General features: G+C 57.3%; 1 protein-coding gene across 1 annotated transcript; it reads right to left on the bottom strand.

Annotated features, from left to right (window-relative positions):
* Window positions 1-33: 33 nt before the first annotated feature.
* On the bottom strand, window positions 34-12,196 carry LOC101351152 (tubulin beta-3 chain). The gene is made up of 7 exons (XM_004377817.2): window positions 11,247-12,196; window positions 10,849-10,962; window positions 8,274-8,500; window positions 8,113-8,189; window positions 2,551-2,659; window positions 1,893-2,003; window positions 34-1,110 (listed from the first exon to the last, which is right to left on the bottom strand). Exons 1-7 carry the CDS (start codon window positions 12,194-12,196, stop codon window positions 35-37), a joined length of 2,664 nt encoding a protein of 887 aa, XP_004377874.1. The 3' UTR covers window position 34.
* Between the last annotated feature and the right edge of the window lie 2,862 nt (window positions 12,197-15,058).

Genomic DNA, 15,058 nt, shown 5'->3' with positions numbered 1-15,058 from the left:
CACCCCACGGCCCGGCAGCTCCAGCTGGAGGCCTTCACTTGGGGCCCTGGACCTCCGACTCCTCCTCGTCATCCTCATACATCTCGCCCTCCTCCTCGGCTGTGGCGTCCTGGTACTGCTGGTACTCGGACACCAGGTCATTCATATTGCTCTCCGCTTCGGTGAACTCCATCTCATCCATGCCCTCGCCCGTGTACCAGTGCAGGAAGGCCTTGCGCCGAAACATGGCGGTAAACTGCTCTGAGATACGCTTGAACAGCTCCTGGATGGCCGTGCTGTTGCCGATGAAGGTGGAGGACATCTTGAGGCCACGGGGTGGGATGTCACACACAGCCACCTTGACGTTGTTGGGTATCCACTCCACGAAGTAGCTGCTGTTCTTGCTCTGGATGGCCAGCATCTGCTCGTCCACCTCCTTCATGGACATGCGCCCACGGAAGACGGTGGCCACGGTAAGGTAGCGGCCGTGGCGTGGGTCACAGGCCGCCATCATATTTTTCGCGTCGAACATCTGCTGGGTGAGCTCGGGCACGGTCAGAGCCCTGTACTGCTGGCTGCCCCGGGCGGTGAGTGGGGCAAAGCCGGGCATGAAGAAGTGCAGGCGGGGGAAGGGCACCATGTTGACAGCCAGCTTTCGCAGATCTGCGTTGAGCTGCCCGGGGAAGCGGAGGGAGGTGGTGACGCCGCTCATGGTGGCCGACACAAGGTGGTTGAGGTCGCCGTAGGTGGGCGTGGCCAGCTTGAGGGTGCGGAAGCAGATGTCGTAGAGGGCTTCATTGTCGATGCAGTAGGTCTCATCTGTGTTTTCCACCAGCTGGTGGATGGACAGCGTGGCGTTGTAGGGCTCCACCACGGTGTCAGATACCTTGGGCGAGGGCACCACGCTGAAGGTGTTCATGATGCGGTCGGGGTATTCCTCGCGCACCTTGCTGATGAGCAGCGTGCCCATGCCCGAGCCAGTGCCCCCACCCAGTGAGTGGGTCAGCTGGAAGCCCTGCAGGCAGTCGCAGTTCTCACACTCCTTCCGCACGACATCCAGGACTGAGTCCACCAGCTCTGCACCCTCTGTGTAGTGACCTTTGGCCCAGTTGTTGCCAGCTCCACTCTGACCTGTGGGGGGAGACAAGGAGGAGACAGACCCAGGTCAGGGCTCTCAGGCCAGACATGAAGCAGCCACTGTGGAAGCCAGGGGCATCTCTTCCCCTTTCTGTGAAGTGGGGGTGTCCCCACAGGGCACATCTCCCATACTCTGCATGGCTTCCACTGCGCCAACAGTGCTGAGTGTTGGGACCACACTTGCTGGGTGCCCTGTGGTAAGGAGTCTGGGCAGGGAACTGGGAACCAGGGTTCTGGCTCCAACTGACACTGGGAGGGGTCTTTGGTAAGTCACTTATGTTCATTGCTCCCACCACCACCCAGCCCATCCTCCCTTTGGCCGGCTGCTAGGAAACTTAAACCGCAACCCCAGAGTCCCTTGCAGCTAGCTCGGTTCTGGATGTGAATTCATGTCCATCAGTTAGATGGCTGGAGGCCATTTTCTGTTGTTGTGAGTGTCCAGCATCCAGCTGCCAGGCTCACTGGCACACAGGCACCTGCCATGGGCATGGACAGCATCCTGCACTCTCAGCTCAGGTGCACAGGGCCTCGACTTCTTTCACCCAGTTCTCCATGTTGCTGTAAGCACTTACTTCTCTGTGTTACACCTTGTTCTGGGTGAAATCCTTCGAGTGGTTCTGTTTCTGCAGGGAACCCTGACTTTCACCCTGAGGACTCTGGTGCTGAACTGACTTGGCGCTTCTGATGCATGCCCCCCCCCCATCCCCACCATGGTAGATTGGGTTTGCCTGCAATAGGGTCAACAACAGAGGCTGGGGCAGGGCAGGAGGACTTACCAAAGATGAAGTTGTCAGGCCTGAAGAGGTGCCCAAAGGCCCCGGAACGGACGCTGTCCATGGTTCCAGGCTCCAGGTCCACCAGAATGGCTCGAGGCACATACTTGTGAGCTGGGGGAAGGGCAGTTATGGAGTTACAGAGGGTCCCCTCCTCCTTCATTCCCCCAAATCTCATCCTACCCTATGGCCTCTGCTTTGACCCTTGGCCCTCAGTGTCAAATCTGGAGCCAAAAGCCTGGGGCCAAGGCCTAATCCTAGGTCCACCATATAATAATGAGGGTCACAGTCAACACCCCAGGACAGTCACGATCAGTCGGATGGCCCAGGAATCAGGCCCAGTATCTCACTAGCTCCCCATGGAAGACACTCTGCACCAGTCACTAAATAGCCCTGCGAGCCTTTCAGTGGCCCTCCACTGCCCCACCCCCCACCCCACCCTGTCCAACTATGGCCGTGCACCTGTGCAGAGGTCCTTCAATCCCTTTGGTCTCCTCTAACCTGTGACTTGTCTGCTCTGCAACTCTGGTTGCCCACCCAAAGGATGCACTGCTGGCCTCTAGAAGGCAGCGATGCTGTGGCCTGGCCATCAGTGTGCCACCCCCAGGCTGGCCATCAGTGTACCCCTCTCCCCAAAGGCCGGCCAGGGTAGGATGCTCACAGGAGGCCTCGTTGTAGTAGACGCTGATCCGTTCCAGCTGCAGGTCTGAGTCCCCCACATAGTTGCCACTGGGGTCGATGCCATGCTCATCACTGATGACTTCCCAGAACTGTAGGAGAGGGTGTGAGTGAGGGGGCCTGGGCCTCCACTCACCCACACGCTTATGACTGTGGAGGAGAGCCCGTCCTCCATTCTCTCTGCACCCACCTGGGCTGTTTATCATCATTCCCTCCTTCCAGAGGCAGAGAGTTGCCTACAGCAAGTGACAGAGCAGGGATCAGAGCCCAGAGTCCCAGCCCACATTCTTGGCCAGAGCAAATCATGTCAGGGACTTCCCTGGCAGTGCCTGGCTCTTCTTTGGTCAATAAGGACCCCAGAGGCCCATAGAGCCCATCTCAAGAGTTCCCCCAATCTGGTCTGCAGAGAAACCATGAAGCCCCAAGTGGGGATCGGCTGACCTGAGGTCTCCCAGCCTGTCTATGGCCCAGCCCTAACCCCCAGGGCTCACTCTTGCCCCGATCTGTGCCACCACCTTCCTGCTGTGGGAAGAAGCTCCTGGGCACTTTTCAAATCTGTTCCCCCGACTTCAGCCAAGTGGGGCAGCAAGAGAGCAGGGTATGGACCAGGAATCTGGCCACATGCCTTCTCAGCTCTCTGACCTTGGGCAAGTCATGCGGACTCTGCCTCACCTGTAACATGGGCCTGATCATGAAAACAGGATGGTAAGAAAAAAGTGTTAATCCTTGCAAAGCATTTGAATAGTGTCTCGCATGGTACATTATCAGCACAGCGTGCACACACAGAGGCCTGCCGAAGAACTCTCCACCGCCCCCAGAGACACTTCCCTGATGACTGGCCATGGAGCCGGGGGCCTAACTTGTCACACACTGTGACTTCTGAGGTTGCCCGTCCTCTCCCCATTCTCTCATTTACTCCTTAGAGATGGAGTGACTTTCCGATGAGTTAATGGGTGTAAAGGCCCTGAAACACAAAGGGCCTCTCTACATGTGAGTCACATGCTTGTGAAATGATTACTCAGTGAGAAAAGCAGGTTACAAAACAGCGTGCAATGTGCTTATTTACATAAGGATGCCTCTGGCAGATGCACAAAACCCACTCAGAGCAGCTGCCCCTGGAGATGTGTGGTCCCAGCTGGGAGAGAAAGACTTCTTTTCACCGTATGCCCTTTGGTGCTGCTGGAATTCCCTGTTACATGCTCGCATTAACTTTGCAAAAAAATTTTAGTTGAAAATAAAAAGAAACAAAAAAATACAAACAGTGTAATTATTATAAAAGGCACACAGATGTACGCTTGGCAGTTCATCATCAGAGACTGTTCAGAGGTCAGTGCTCAGCAGGGGGAGGGGAGCACTCCTTCCCCTGGGTGCATCTTTGTCATTGCTAAGTTTTCTTCTTCTTTTTGCATTAAGCATATGTTAGTTTTGTAGTTTGAAGAAATAAAAACACAGACATGTCACTGAGGCATTTTGTGACCTGGTCTGAGCCCCTTAGCCTGCTTCTTCATCTCCTCTGCTCGAGGCTGTGTTAGAGAAGCAGTAGGTCTCCTTGGTCCCCACAGCCCTGTGGCACCCCTAACCTCTGACTTCAGGGACACCCACAGCCACAAGACCCTGCTGGCTCATAAAGGAGGTGTGCATGGGGCCAGGAGACAGTAACCCTGCCACCATGCCATTAACACACCCATGGAAAGTTCTCTACAGCGTTGGCCTTGGTTTCCTCATCTGTAAAATGGACATGACAACAGTACCTACATCAAGTGGTTAGCACAAGGCCTGGCATGTGGAAGCATTTAGCAGTGTTGGCTTCATTATGTTAAAGGGCCTTAGATACTATCTAAAATTTAAAAGTCACGTGCATAAGAAATTTAAATTAAAAATTAAAAATAATTTTAAAAAATCAATATACGTTGGAATACTGTGGAGCAGTATGAGGTACATCAATACTAACGTTGACTACATCTCCACCACAGATCCTCAAGTGAAAAATCTAATTGCACAATGATGTGCAGAGCAAGAGTAAAATCATGAAATGAGGTACATTTTCCTATAAAGATATGTATATGGCATGCATAGGAAGGGCAGTGAATGAAGCAGAGCCAACTCAGCCCCCCTTCTCCTGGAGAAGGACCTGACGTGAGGGAGAGGATCAAGGGGAACTTTAGCCTTATCTGCAATGTTTCAACTTTATACCTCTTACAGGAGAATATATTAATAATTGCTTGTGCAGTTAAAATTAATAAAAATTTTAAGTAATTTAAAACAATAGTTATATTAGTAAAATATAGACTATATCATTTAATAAATAATAGTTCCTTTGTATTTAATTCACAAAATTCTATTTTATCATTATCACCACTACAGATGAGAAACTGTCTGAGATGACGCGGCGCTCCCAGGGCTGCAGGCCAGGCCCCTATTTCAGATCCCGCGGTAGGGGTATTGATCAGGCAGCCACCTCGGGTTGCGGGTAGTCCCTCCCGTCAGGCCTTCTCCCCCTCCTCTCCCGGTTGAGGTCGCCCTTCCGGGCACCCCGTGGACGCTGTCCATGGTGCTGACGCCTTTGCCGCGCCCGGACGCAATTGCCTCAGAGCGAGCCGGGCGGGGGGAGGGCAGGGAAAGGGCGGCCCCCAGAGAGCAGGCTGGGAGACTCGAGGGCTGTGGCAACCCCCCCGAGCCCCCTCTCGCTCCGCACACCACGGCTCCACCGTGACCCATTTAGGCCAAGGTTGGGGTGGAACCCTCGAGTGACGAAAAGGGGAGGGGGGAAGGACAGGAAATCCCTCCTCCCATTGGCTGTCAGGGCAGGGCCCCGCCCCGGAGGCTCCGCCTAGCAGCCAGGAAGGAGGGGGCCCCGGAGGACAGCAGGCAGAAGGCGGTGCGCAGACAAAGAGGGCTCCCGGGGGAGAGTGGGGTTGGGGGCACCAGGCTCCCAGGAAAGGGGTCCTAGCGGGCAGCGAGAGGAAGCGGGAACCATGGGGTGGGGTGAGGGGTCTCCAGATTCATTGGCCCTGGTGGGAGGACGGGGGGCATCCGCCCAGCCCACACCTCCTGCAGGTTGCGCAGCCTGACTTATCCACACAGACCTAGACTCAAATTCCTGCCTCTCCCTTACCCGCAGTGTGACCCCATCCTGGGGAATACCCATCTCACCGGGTCGTTTATTAAATGAGGTGACAAGTGTACAGTTCCTAGCACAGCGCCCAACTCACAGTAAACGATGATTGTTATAAATTTATTAATGTCACCTTGTCACCACTCAAGAGAATCTTGCTCCCTCTTGGCCCTACTCGCCCTGACATCCCCACACGGCCCCCACCCCCACTCCTGGCCAGGCCCCCCAACCTACATGCTGCACCAGTTGCCATGAAGGGCAAGGGGACAGGGAAATGGCTCCCTGCCCACTACAACCAGCTGCAGCAGTGATGGGCCTGGAAAAGTTAATTCTCCCCGTGGCCTCTGCGCATCCACACCAGGAACCCCACACCATCCCTGAGTGGATGACACACCCAACAAACTTTCTGTCCCCAGAGGCAGATGCTGAGTTCTGGATGGCCCAGTGGTATGATGGAAGCGCCCGGATTTACCCAGCCCCTTCCCCACTCAGGGCTGTCAGCACTTAGTTCATTTGCTCTCTGGGACCTTCTGGGGAGGGGAGGCTGGAGGGAACCCCACTAAACTAAGAAACATTGGTTACCTCAAAGAGTAGCATTGAACAAGGGAGAAGCAAAACTATTCTTTCCCAAAATGCACCTCTCTGTTGTTTGAATTGTTAAAAAATAAATATATGAATTTAACCAACATACATTAAGAAAAAAATAAATAAAAGGAATAAAAAACAATAGGCAAAGCCAAGGGCCACACTGCTGAACAGAAACAAACCAAGGAGACTGTCCAGCGCTGTGGTCACTGCACCTCCTCACCTTCAGTCCATTAGGCTCAAAGGAGCTGGTGTGGTGCTGGCTTCTAGCCACAGCTCTGCCTTGCCTGGTGGCCTTATGGGCTTGTCCAAGCCACGGAAGGGGGGAGGTGTAACTGGATCATCCCTACCCCAGCCCCTGGACCACCTGCCCTTCCTGATCCCTCCCCAGTGACCCCTGGCCTTTCTAGGAGCAGATGTTCAGGGCAGGCCTGGCCCCTGTGACCACCTTAATGAGCCTGCGGCCCCTGAGACCTGTCCAGGGCAGCTGTCTTCAGCTGCCCCAGGAGTCTTGATTTGATTTGAGTCTCCCTTCCCCCACCTCCCCTCCCTCCGCCCTCCTCCTTGGGCAGGCACAGCTGCCCCCTCGGTGTTTAGGGAGTCTCCTCACTACCACCACCCCCCGCGTCAGAGGCAACTCCACCCTAAAGCGAACTTGCAATTTACAGTCAGCAACGTCACTGCCCCTCTCCCTCGTTGTAATTAGCTTTTTGTTCTGCCTGGTTTCCATGGCAACAGCCTCCAGAGGAAGGTTTCCTCGGCCCCTTCCCCTCCAGGACTTGTCTCCTCTCACCCTCTCCTTCAGGGAGCTACTCAGCACCATCCTGGAGCAGGTAGTTTGATCCCACCCTGTATTGTTTCCAGGAAAGCTCCAGGTAGCAGCAGGCCCCACCAGCCCAGAATCCTCTGCAGAGCCAGTGGTGACACTGTCTTGCATCTGCTGTGTGACCTTGGGCAAGGGACAATCTCTCCAGACTTGGGACTGTGACACTTGCCTCATGGTTTGGTTGGGGACTACGAAATCACTTCCTTAGCTTCCCTCAGGGTCGACTTCCAACACCCCTTTCTTCCTCAGTCCCCTCATCTGGTAGATGGGCCAGCCGTCGAGGGGGATAATGCAGCTCCTACCCCTGACAGCTCGGGCTTTGTTCCCAGGTCCGGAACTCCGGGAGGCTCCAGGTGGGCGCGGTCACCCCTCCCCCCTCCCTTTGCCCAGGCGGAGCTACGCTCTGGGGAGAGCCGAGTCCTGCGCCAAGGTCACCCCGTGATCTGGGCCCAACACCCTCAACAAAGGAAATGGGTGAGGCCAGGACACTGAGAGGCTCAGAGTGAGGATGGGAGCACGGGGGCGGCTGTGGCTGCTCTGAGGATATCTTGCTCCTCCAGTGGGGGGAGGAAGGGATCATTATGGCTTTTAGAGGCAGCCCCACCCAAACTTGCCCAACCACTCCAACCCACTGAAGGCTGAGTTTGGGTCCCAAAGAAGAGGGCCACGCCCAGGCAGAGAGGCCAGGGTCGCCTGCCCCGCGCCCCAGCAGCACTGCCGCACCCGATGGAGAAGAGCGCAGGGGTAGATGGAGCTGAGGCTTAGCTGCCAACGAGCGCTCCGCTGGGACAGGCCCGAGGTAACCTGGGCAGGGGCAGAAGAGGCGGGGGTGAGGCGGCGCAGGGCGGGGATCCCAGCGTCCTGGTCGCCCGGCACCCGGCCGAGCTCATCCCTTTGTTCCCGGCTTCGCAGTCCGGGTGCGGCTCGGGGTGCGGCTCGGGGTACGGCCCGCAGTGAGCATCGTCCCCTCGGGCCGGCTCCGGCGGGGACACGGGCAGGGGAGGGGTGCGCAGCCTCACCTTGGCCCCGATCTGGTTGCCGCACTGGCCGGCCTGGATGTGCACGATCTCCCTCATCTCGGCGCTGGCGGCTGCAGGACGGCACCGACCCAGTTAGCTGCGGAGGCCCGGCGGCGCCCGGCTGCGCGCTCTTAAACGCGGTGCCGGGCTCGCCCGCCCACTCGCGTCAGCACTGCGCAGCCAATCCCGGGCCTCCGCGGACTGCGGCACCGGTTCCGCAGCATCAGCACCGCGCATCCGCCCATCTCCGCGCACAATGCGGCGGGCGTGGCACCTTCTCCGCCGCCCGGTGCAGCTGGGCTGGACCCGGTCGGGCCCTTGGGATTTGGGCTGAGCGCACGGAGGGAGGGGCGGCTCCACGACCAGCCGGCCATGGGGGCGGTGGGCTCTAGGAAACACAATAGAAGCCTCCTGGCCCTCGGACCCCACCCCAGCTCGGAGGCGGGGCGAGAACCAAGAGCTGTTAACATTTGCTCTTTGGCCGCCAACCCCCCCACCCAAGCAGCCCCACCCTGCGGCTTTGTAAGGAAGGTCTTTCTTCTCCCTACATCGTTTAGGGACCAACCCCTTGTCTGTGGCATGGATGAAGAGACAAGGTACTCTGGGTTTTCCGGATCCTTTGGGGAGGGGCCCTAAACCCTCTGAGAAGAAAGAAAGCCTCAGGGCGGGGAGGGACGGCTGTGGGTACCGGGGGTCATGGGTCACTGTCTGCTCGGTGAATGATACCTGCCTCCCCCCCTCAAGGGCCGCGCGGAGAATCAAATGAACCTTGGTCTGAGGGTGCTTTGCAGCACGACCCCATTCCCCAGAACAGTGCCTGGCCATAGCTGGGCGCAGTGAGTGTCGGTGTCCGGATTTATCATGAGGTCGCACAAGGCCTGTGAATGTGCCAGCGAGGGGCTGAGGGGGGTAGGGTGGGGTTGGTGGTGTCTGACTCACTCCTCTGATGTCACCTGTACCCAGGGGGCTCAGTCTTGGGCCTCTTGGTAAAAATAAGGCCAGCCCAGGCTTCTGACATGGGGGGTGGCTGGAGGTGAGGGTTGGGCCAGCTGTGAACCACCTCTGTAGGGAGACTGTGTGTGCATGGGGTGGGGACTTTGGGGGACAGCTGGGAACGAGGGGCCATGGCCAGTTTTCTGGAGGGAGAGAGTGAAACAGGAAAGTGGTATACATACATACACATCACAGAGAGAGGCATGCACACGGACTCTCTCACATACACAAACACACATATAGATTCACACACACAGGCACACACACACACATAAACACACACACTACTGGCTGAATATTCTCCCAGGGTCAGGCTTTACAGTGAAACCACCTTATCATAAGTCCTTCTGATATCTCATAACAAAGCCCTTCAGGAAGAGTCTCAGCTCCACAGTGAGATGATTCACAAACAAGCCACACCATCTCACGCCCCCATCCATTTTGTGGACACCAGAGTGTGTCTGGGTGGGTGTGGCCATGTGTCCACCCCACTCTCTTCTCTCTCAAGAAAATCAGCTCAGTGTGGCAAGTCTAGAAATCGGCTCTTTTGTTCTCAAGAGACGCCCCCTCCTCCACAATGCGTCCAGGAGGTGGCTTTTTGTGGTTGGCTCCCAGTGCCTGGAGCCCTCCCTGTCCCTGTCAGGTGGTCCTTGGTGAGCATTTGGCTCTTGCCTGGACCCTGGAGCTTGCTGCTGCCTCCTTGTCTGAGCAGGAGTAGGCTCTGCAGCGTCACCCATCCTGCCTCCCTGCTGGTGGCACTGGGCCAGACCAACTCCCATCTGTCCCCAGAGTATTCTGGTGCCGGTTCAAGCCTGACTCATTGTCCCACCTCCCAGCAAAGGCTAGTGCTGCCGGGAAGCAGCTCTCAGCCCCATGGCTGGCAGTCGGGACCGGCTGGGCCAGGCTGGGCTCTGGTAGTGGAGGGGTGGGGGTGGCTGGCTGCATTACTGAGCCTCCCTGAGCTCTTACCAGGAAGTCAGTGGTTGTTGGGCAGCATGGCTGTGAGGAGACTGTGGTGGACTCCAGAGTGAGGAGGGGCGGGGGCAGACTGCAAGGCCCACCCCCAGATGCCAGCTCCCCTTGGACTTGCAAACCCGTCGAACCCTTGCAGCCCCTGAGCAGCCTGAGGTCTCAGCCCATCATGGTCATCGAGGCCTTGTCTCAAATGTCCTCCGGCCAGGGCCACCCTGCAGGTGGCCACCCTCAGGGTGTCTCTGGGCAGACTGGGGGCACCCATCGTGTGTCAGAGCTGGAGGGGCTGCAGAGGGGGTTGGAACTGATGGGCTGCTTTCTGCTCCATTGGGCAGTTTGTATCCATGGAGAAAGAACAGATAACATGGGAGTCAGAGTGGGCAACTTGGGGTCTCCACGCTCCCCCGTGAGGGCCCTCCCAGTGGGCACTCGGGTCCTCAGGCTTTGGTTTTGTCACCACAGTTGACCTGGTTGGTCTCTGGGACTCACTTCTCCTCCCTCAGCCTTCCATCCTGGCTTCCTCCTCCCTCTCCACTCCTCTCCTATGAGCTTCCAGGAGGCGGTGGGATGAGGAGGTGGATAAGGCTGTCATAGCATGGTTTTATTACCTGATCCCTCACACCCAAATGAATGTCTATTGATCGCTGGGCACAGGCAGATTCAGGCTGTCTGCCAAAGGCGGCTATTGAGCCCCAGCTCTCTGGTCACAACCAAGCCCTAGAACTGGCCCTCAGAAGGGGTCACCACCCCCTCACCCAAGACAGAGCTCACTTCTCTACAAGGTGGGCACTTTGTGGCACATGGCTCTGCCAGTCACAGTCCTCCTGATGCCAGCAGTGGGCACCCCTCAAGGGCTTCTTGCCACTCTTACCACCATGATCCCCGCTGACAGGGGCAGACGTCCGAAGGTTCAGGTGTAAGCAGCAGAGGCAGGGGAGTGCAGCTATGGAGTGGGCAGGAGCCATGGGCCTCCCTCCAGCTTCCTTCATCCCCACTGCCTCCTCAAAAGAGTCCTGCCTACAGCTTCCTGCTATTCCTCCTCCTGGTCCTGGAGGAACCATGCTGCAACACCTCGGAGACCACCTAGTCCATCCTCTTTGACAAAAAGGAGACGAGAAGACCCAGTCAGGGCCATAGGACACCCTCTGCCACCCACCCGCCTGTCCTACCAGGAGCACAGCAGCACCTCCTTGAGTGTCTTGCGGAGCTCCCGGCTGCGGAAGGCATAGATGAGGGGGTCCACGATGGAGTTGCAGATGATGAGAGTGAGGAAGAGTTTGAAGTTCTTGAAGACGCAGCTGCAGGTGGGGTGCTGGGGGCAGAGGACGATGAGTGTGAGGTGCAGGAAGAAGGGGCCCCAGCAGAGAAAGAAGGAGCCCAGCAGGATGGAGAGTGTGGCAGCACCCTTGAGGCCAAGGCCCTGGCGGACTGGGTGCCACCGCTTGTGTAGCCGGGCAATGCCGCGGGCGTGGAGGCAGGCCCGGGACAGCATGTGCACGTACAGCACCGCCATGAGCACCACCAGGGCCAGGAAGAAGCTGACGAGACAGAGCGGCACAGCAGTTCGGTCGTAGTAGGCAATGAAGAGGGTGCTGCAGAGCACACTGGCCACCCAGATGGTGGCAATGACCCGACGTGCCCGGGGCAGTGTCACGATGCTGTGGTAGCGAAGCGCATAGAAGATGGTGATGTAGCGGTCCACCGCGATGGCACCCAGGAAGCAGAGGCTGGACACCATGGAGCCGCAGATAAACATGTCGATGGCATTGTCCAGCTGCTGCACTATGCCTGCCAGTGAAGCCAGCATGCCTGCCTCCAGCAACAGCATGACAGCTGTCTCCAGCACGTTGCTCATGCTCACCAGTAGGTCGGACACAGCCAGGCAGCAGATGAAGTAGTACATGGGTGAGTGCAGGTTGCGGTTCTTGGCAATGGCAGCCACCACCAGCATATTCTCCACCAAGCTCACCAGCCCCAGCGAGAGGAAAAGCCCATCCGGGATGAACACCTCCAAGCACCAGGGGCCCGTCTGATTAGCAGCCAGCCCCAAGTGGGGTGCAGTGGGGGGCGTGGCATTGAGGGAGCCTCGCAGCCTCCCCTGGACTCCCTGCATGGGCATAACTCCCCACAAGTGGGAAGCAGTCCCAGAGGTGTCCAATGGGGCCCTCTGATTCCAGCCTGGTTCCCACTCTCCAGCACCCTGGTTAGTGCATGGTACCCATGGGGGCTTATGAGTCCTCACGCTCACCCCCTCCCTGGGCAGTCAGAGGCCTGCCCACACATTGCCTGGGTGTCTGGGCTCCCTGAGCCAGGAGCACACCCTGCACTCCATGGCTTCAGTCCTGTGAGGCTGCTCAGGGGGGCATGTCCAGGAAGCCTCCTCCTGCTGGTCCTCGTCACTCACCTTCGTGGCCGCACAGCTCTGTGGCTGCCGAGACTTCCTACCTTCTAGGACAAGGGCAGGGTGAGGTACAGGAAGAATAGGGCCTTTCTCCAGCCTCTTTAAAGGAGCGTGCAGGCCCCACCCCGAGGGCAACCACATGACAGCTGTACCCGGGACACAGAGGGAGGCACCCAGCACCCTGCCCTTGCCCCTCTCCTGTCTTGTTTCTCCTGCAAGCCTGGCCTCCCCAGCCAAGGACCCAGTGTCTGCTCACATGGTGCCTTCCTGACAGTACACCCCCGTCTGCAAAATTTTGAGCCCTCTCCCTAGACCCCCCTCAAACATACCAATGCCCACCTAACACCAAGCCGCTGAGGTTCAAGGTAAATTTGAGGGCCAGACTAGGGAGAACGTTCCATAATTAAATTTTGGAAACCAGTGGACAGGGTAAGAGGTGGGTGTGGGGGCTCCAGCCAGGGCAGAGGGTGCTGCAGGACAGGTTAGCCCTGGGAGGGGAAGCAGCAGCAACCCTCCCCTTAGCTGCAGCTCTGGGCCTGGGGCTCGACAGGTCCTGGGAGCTGAGGGGTGGAGGTGCTCTGTGACATTCACCAGGATCCTCTAGCCACATCCGCGGGGCAGGGGGGCAGCCCTCTCCCATGACGCCCCCATTTCCTCTACGGAAGAAGACCACAGGCCCCCAAGCCATGTACCACATCAAGGGCAGACTCCTTGTCTCCAGCTTTGAGGGCTGGGAGCTGTGCATGGTCGACTGCAAACCATTCACCACGGTCAGGACACCAGGCCAGGGTGACGGTGGGGGGCTCCCAGCCTGCTCTCGTTGAAGTCTGCGTTTGTGGGCGGGAATGGAACTATCTGTCCCAGTTACAGGTGGAGAACACGGGCAGAGGGGAAAGCAGTGGCTTGTTCAAAGTCAAGCCTGAGCCAGCAGGTGGGGATGGAAGCAGGGCCAGGCCAAGGGAGCTGAGAGTACGTGTATCTGTGACATTCCTGTTAAAACCTCCCCTGACATACGTGTGTCCACCTGACTGCCAGTCAACCCCAGGCCATGCAGACTTCACCTCACTCACATGCCGCGTGCCTGTGTGCACACACCTTAATACCCACTAGCTAACATTAGTCGCGATTACTAATCATCATTAATCACATCTGCATTTTACAACTTACCAATTCCCTTCACCCTTTTTGCTTTTTAAGACTTTTAATTGAAGTACAGCATACATACAAGTGCACAGACTGCGAATGTGCAGCTTGGCAGATGCCCAACCTGCACACATCCGCGCTATTAACTGCCCCCAAGGCCCATAAACAGAGTGTTTCCCCCAGGTCCCTTCCTGTTCCAGCGAGCTGCTACGCTGACCTCTATCCGTCCATTAATTTTGCCTGTTTTTGAACTTTGTAAATGAAATCATATGGGTTGCACTTTTGGGGGCCTGGCTCCTTTTCCCCACACTGCTGCCTGTCATGGGAATTCCTTCCCTCTGTTACACGGATGCCTCACACTTTTTTAATCCACTCTGCTGCGAGGGCTCTAGTAGTTCCTGTCACATGAGGTGCAGCATGGACGTGCTTACGTGTTCCCCTGATGACACCTAAGAGTAGAACTGTGGGGTCAGAGGCAGATCTTCAGCTTTAGATTTGGCCAAACCATTTTTCAAACTAGTGGCCCTGGTTTTCCTGTTCCTGGTGGGCAGGTGAGCCCTGCTCCCCCATCAACCCTCTCTCATGCACCTCTCTCAGCCCCCAGTCACTGGCCACACCCACCTCCCAGTACTTCCTCCCTTTCTCCTAGTGAGAACCATCAGAAGGAGTGGGGTCCCAGGGCATAGTAACAGCAGAGCCACGGTTGGGCAAGGTGGTCCCTGTATAAGCATGGTGCTGACATCACTGACCCTGAAGGCCCCTGGGCAGTCCCTGACCACATAGGGTCCTAGAACTCCCCACTTGCAGCAGATGGTCCCTGTGGGCCCTTGGGGAGGAAGTGGGTCCTCCAGGCCAAGCAGGCCCTGACCCCGGCTTCCCAGCCTTGGGTGGCTTTGAGGGCCTGTTCTGTGTCACTGCTTCAGGGTGTCAGTGTTTCTAACTTTGTGAATGAGGCCTTTGAGGAGGATGCTGTTAACCACCCCCCACCCCGGCCCTGAGACTTCAAAAGCGTGAGACAAAGGCGTGAGAATTGGACAACCTTTGGCAGAAAGCAGCCACAGCCCTCTTCCTGGCATCAGAAGTGGGGTGACCCTGCTCCAGGACTCCCACCTAAGTCCCTGGGTGCCCCAGCCAGTGGCGACATGGGCGGGAGATGACAGGTGCAGCTGGGCTGGGAAAGTCAACGTTCTGATTAGTTTTGGCCGGGGGACAGCTGATGGTCGCAGCTGACCATGGGCAACTTGTGTCTCTGTTCTGCTCTCTCCTGGGAGAGGAGAGTGAGGAGAAGCCAGACGCCCCGCGTGGTCAGGCGAGAAAGGGGAGCTGCTACAATATAACCCAAGAGCCTCTGCCCCCCGTCATCGCTGCTCCCTCACACTGCCGTCACCTGCGTCATCTCTCTACCTTGACAATGAGACTGAGCCTGCCTGAAGTGCC

The sequence above is a fragment of the Trichechus manatus genome, unplaced genomic scaffold (assembly GCF_000243295.1).
Source record: "Trichechus manatus latirostris isolate Lorelei unplaced genomic scaffold, TriManLat1.0 scaffold00053, whole genome shotgun sequence".
NCBI classification, from domain to species: Eukaryota; Metazoa; Chordata; class Mammalia; order Sirenia; family Trichechidae; genus Trichechus; species Trichechus manatus.
Note: the sequence above shows the minus strand (reverse complement) of the source record. Positions and strands in the feature narration are given on the sequence as shown.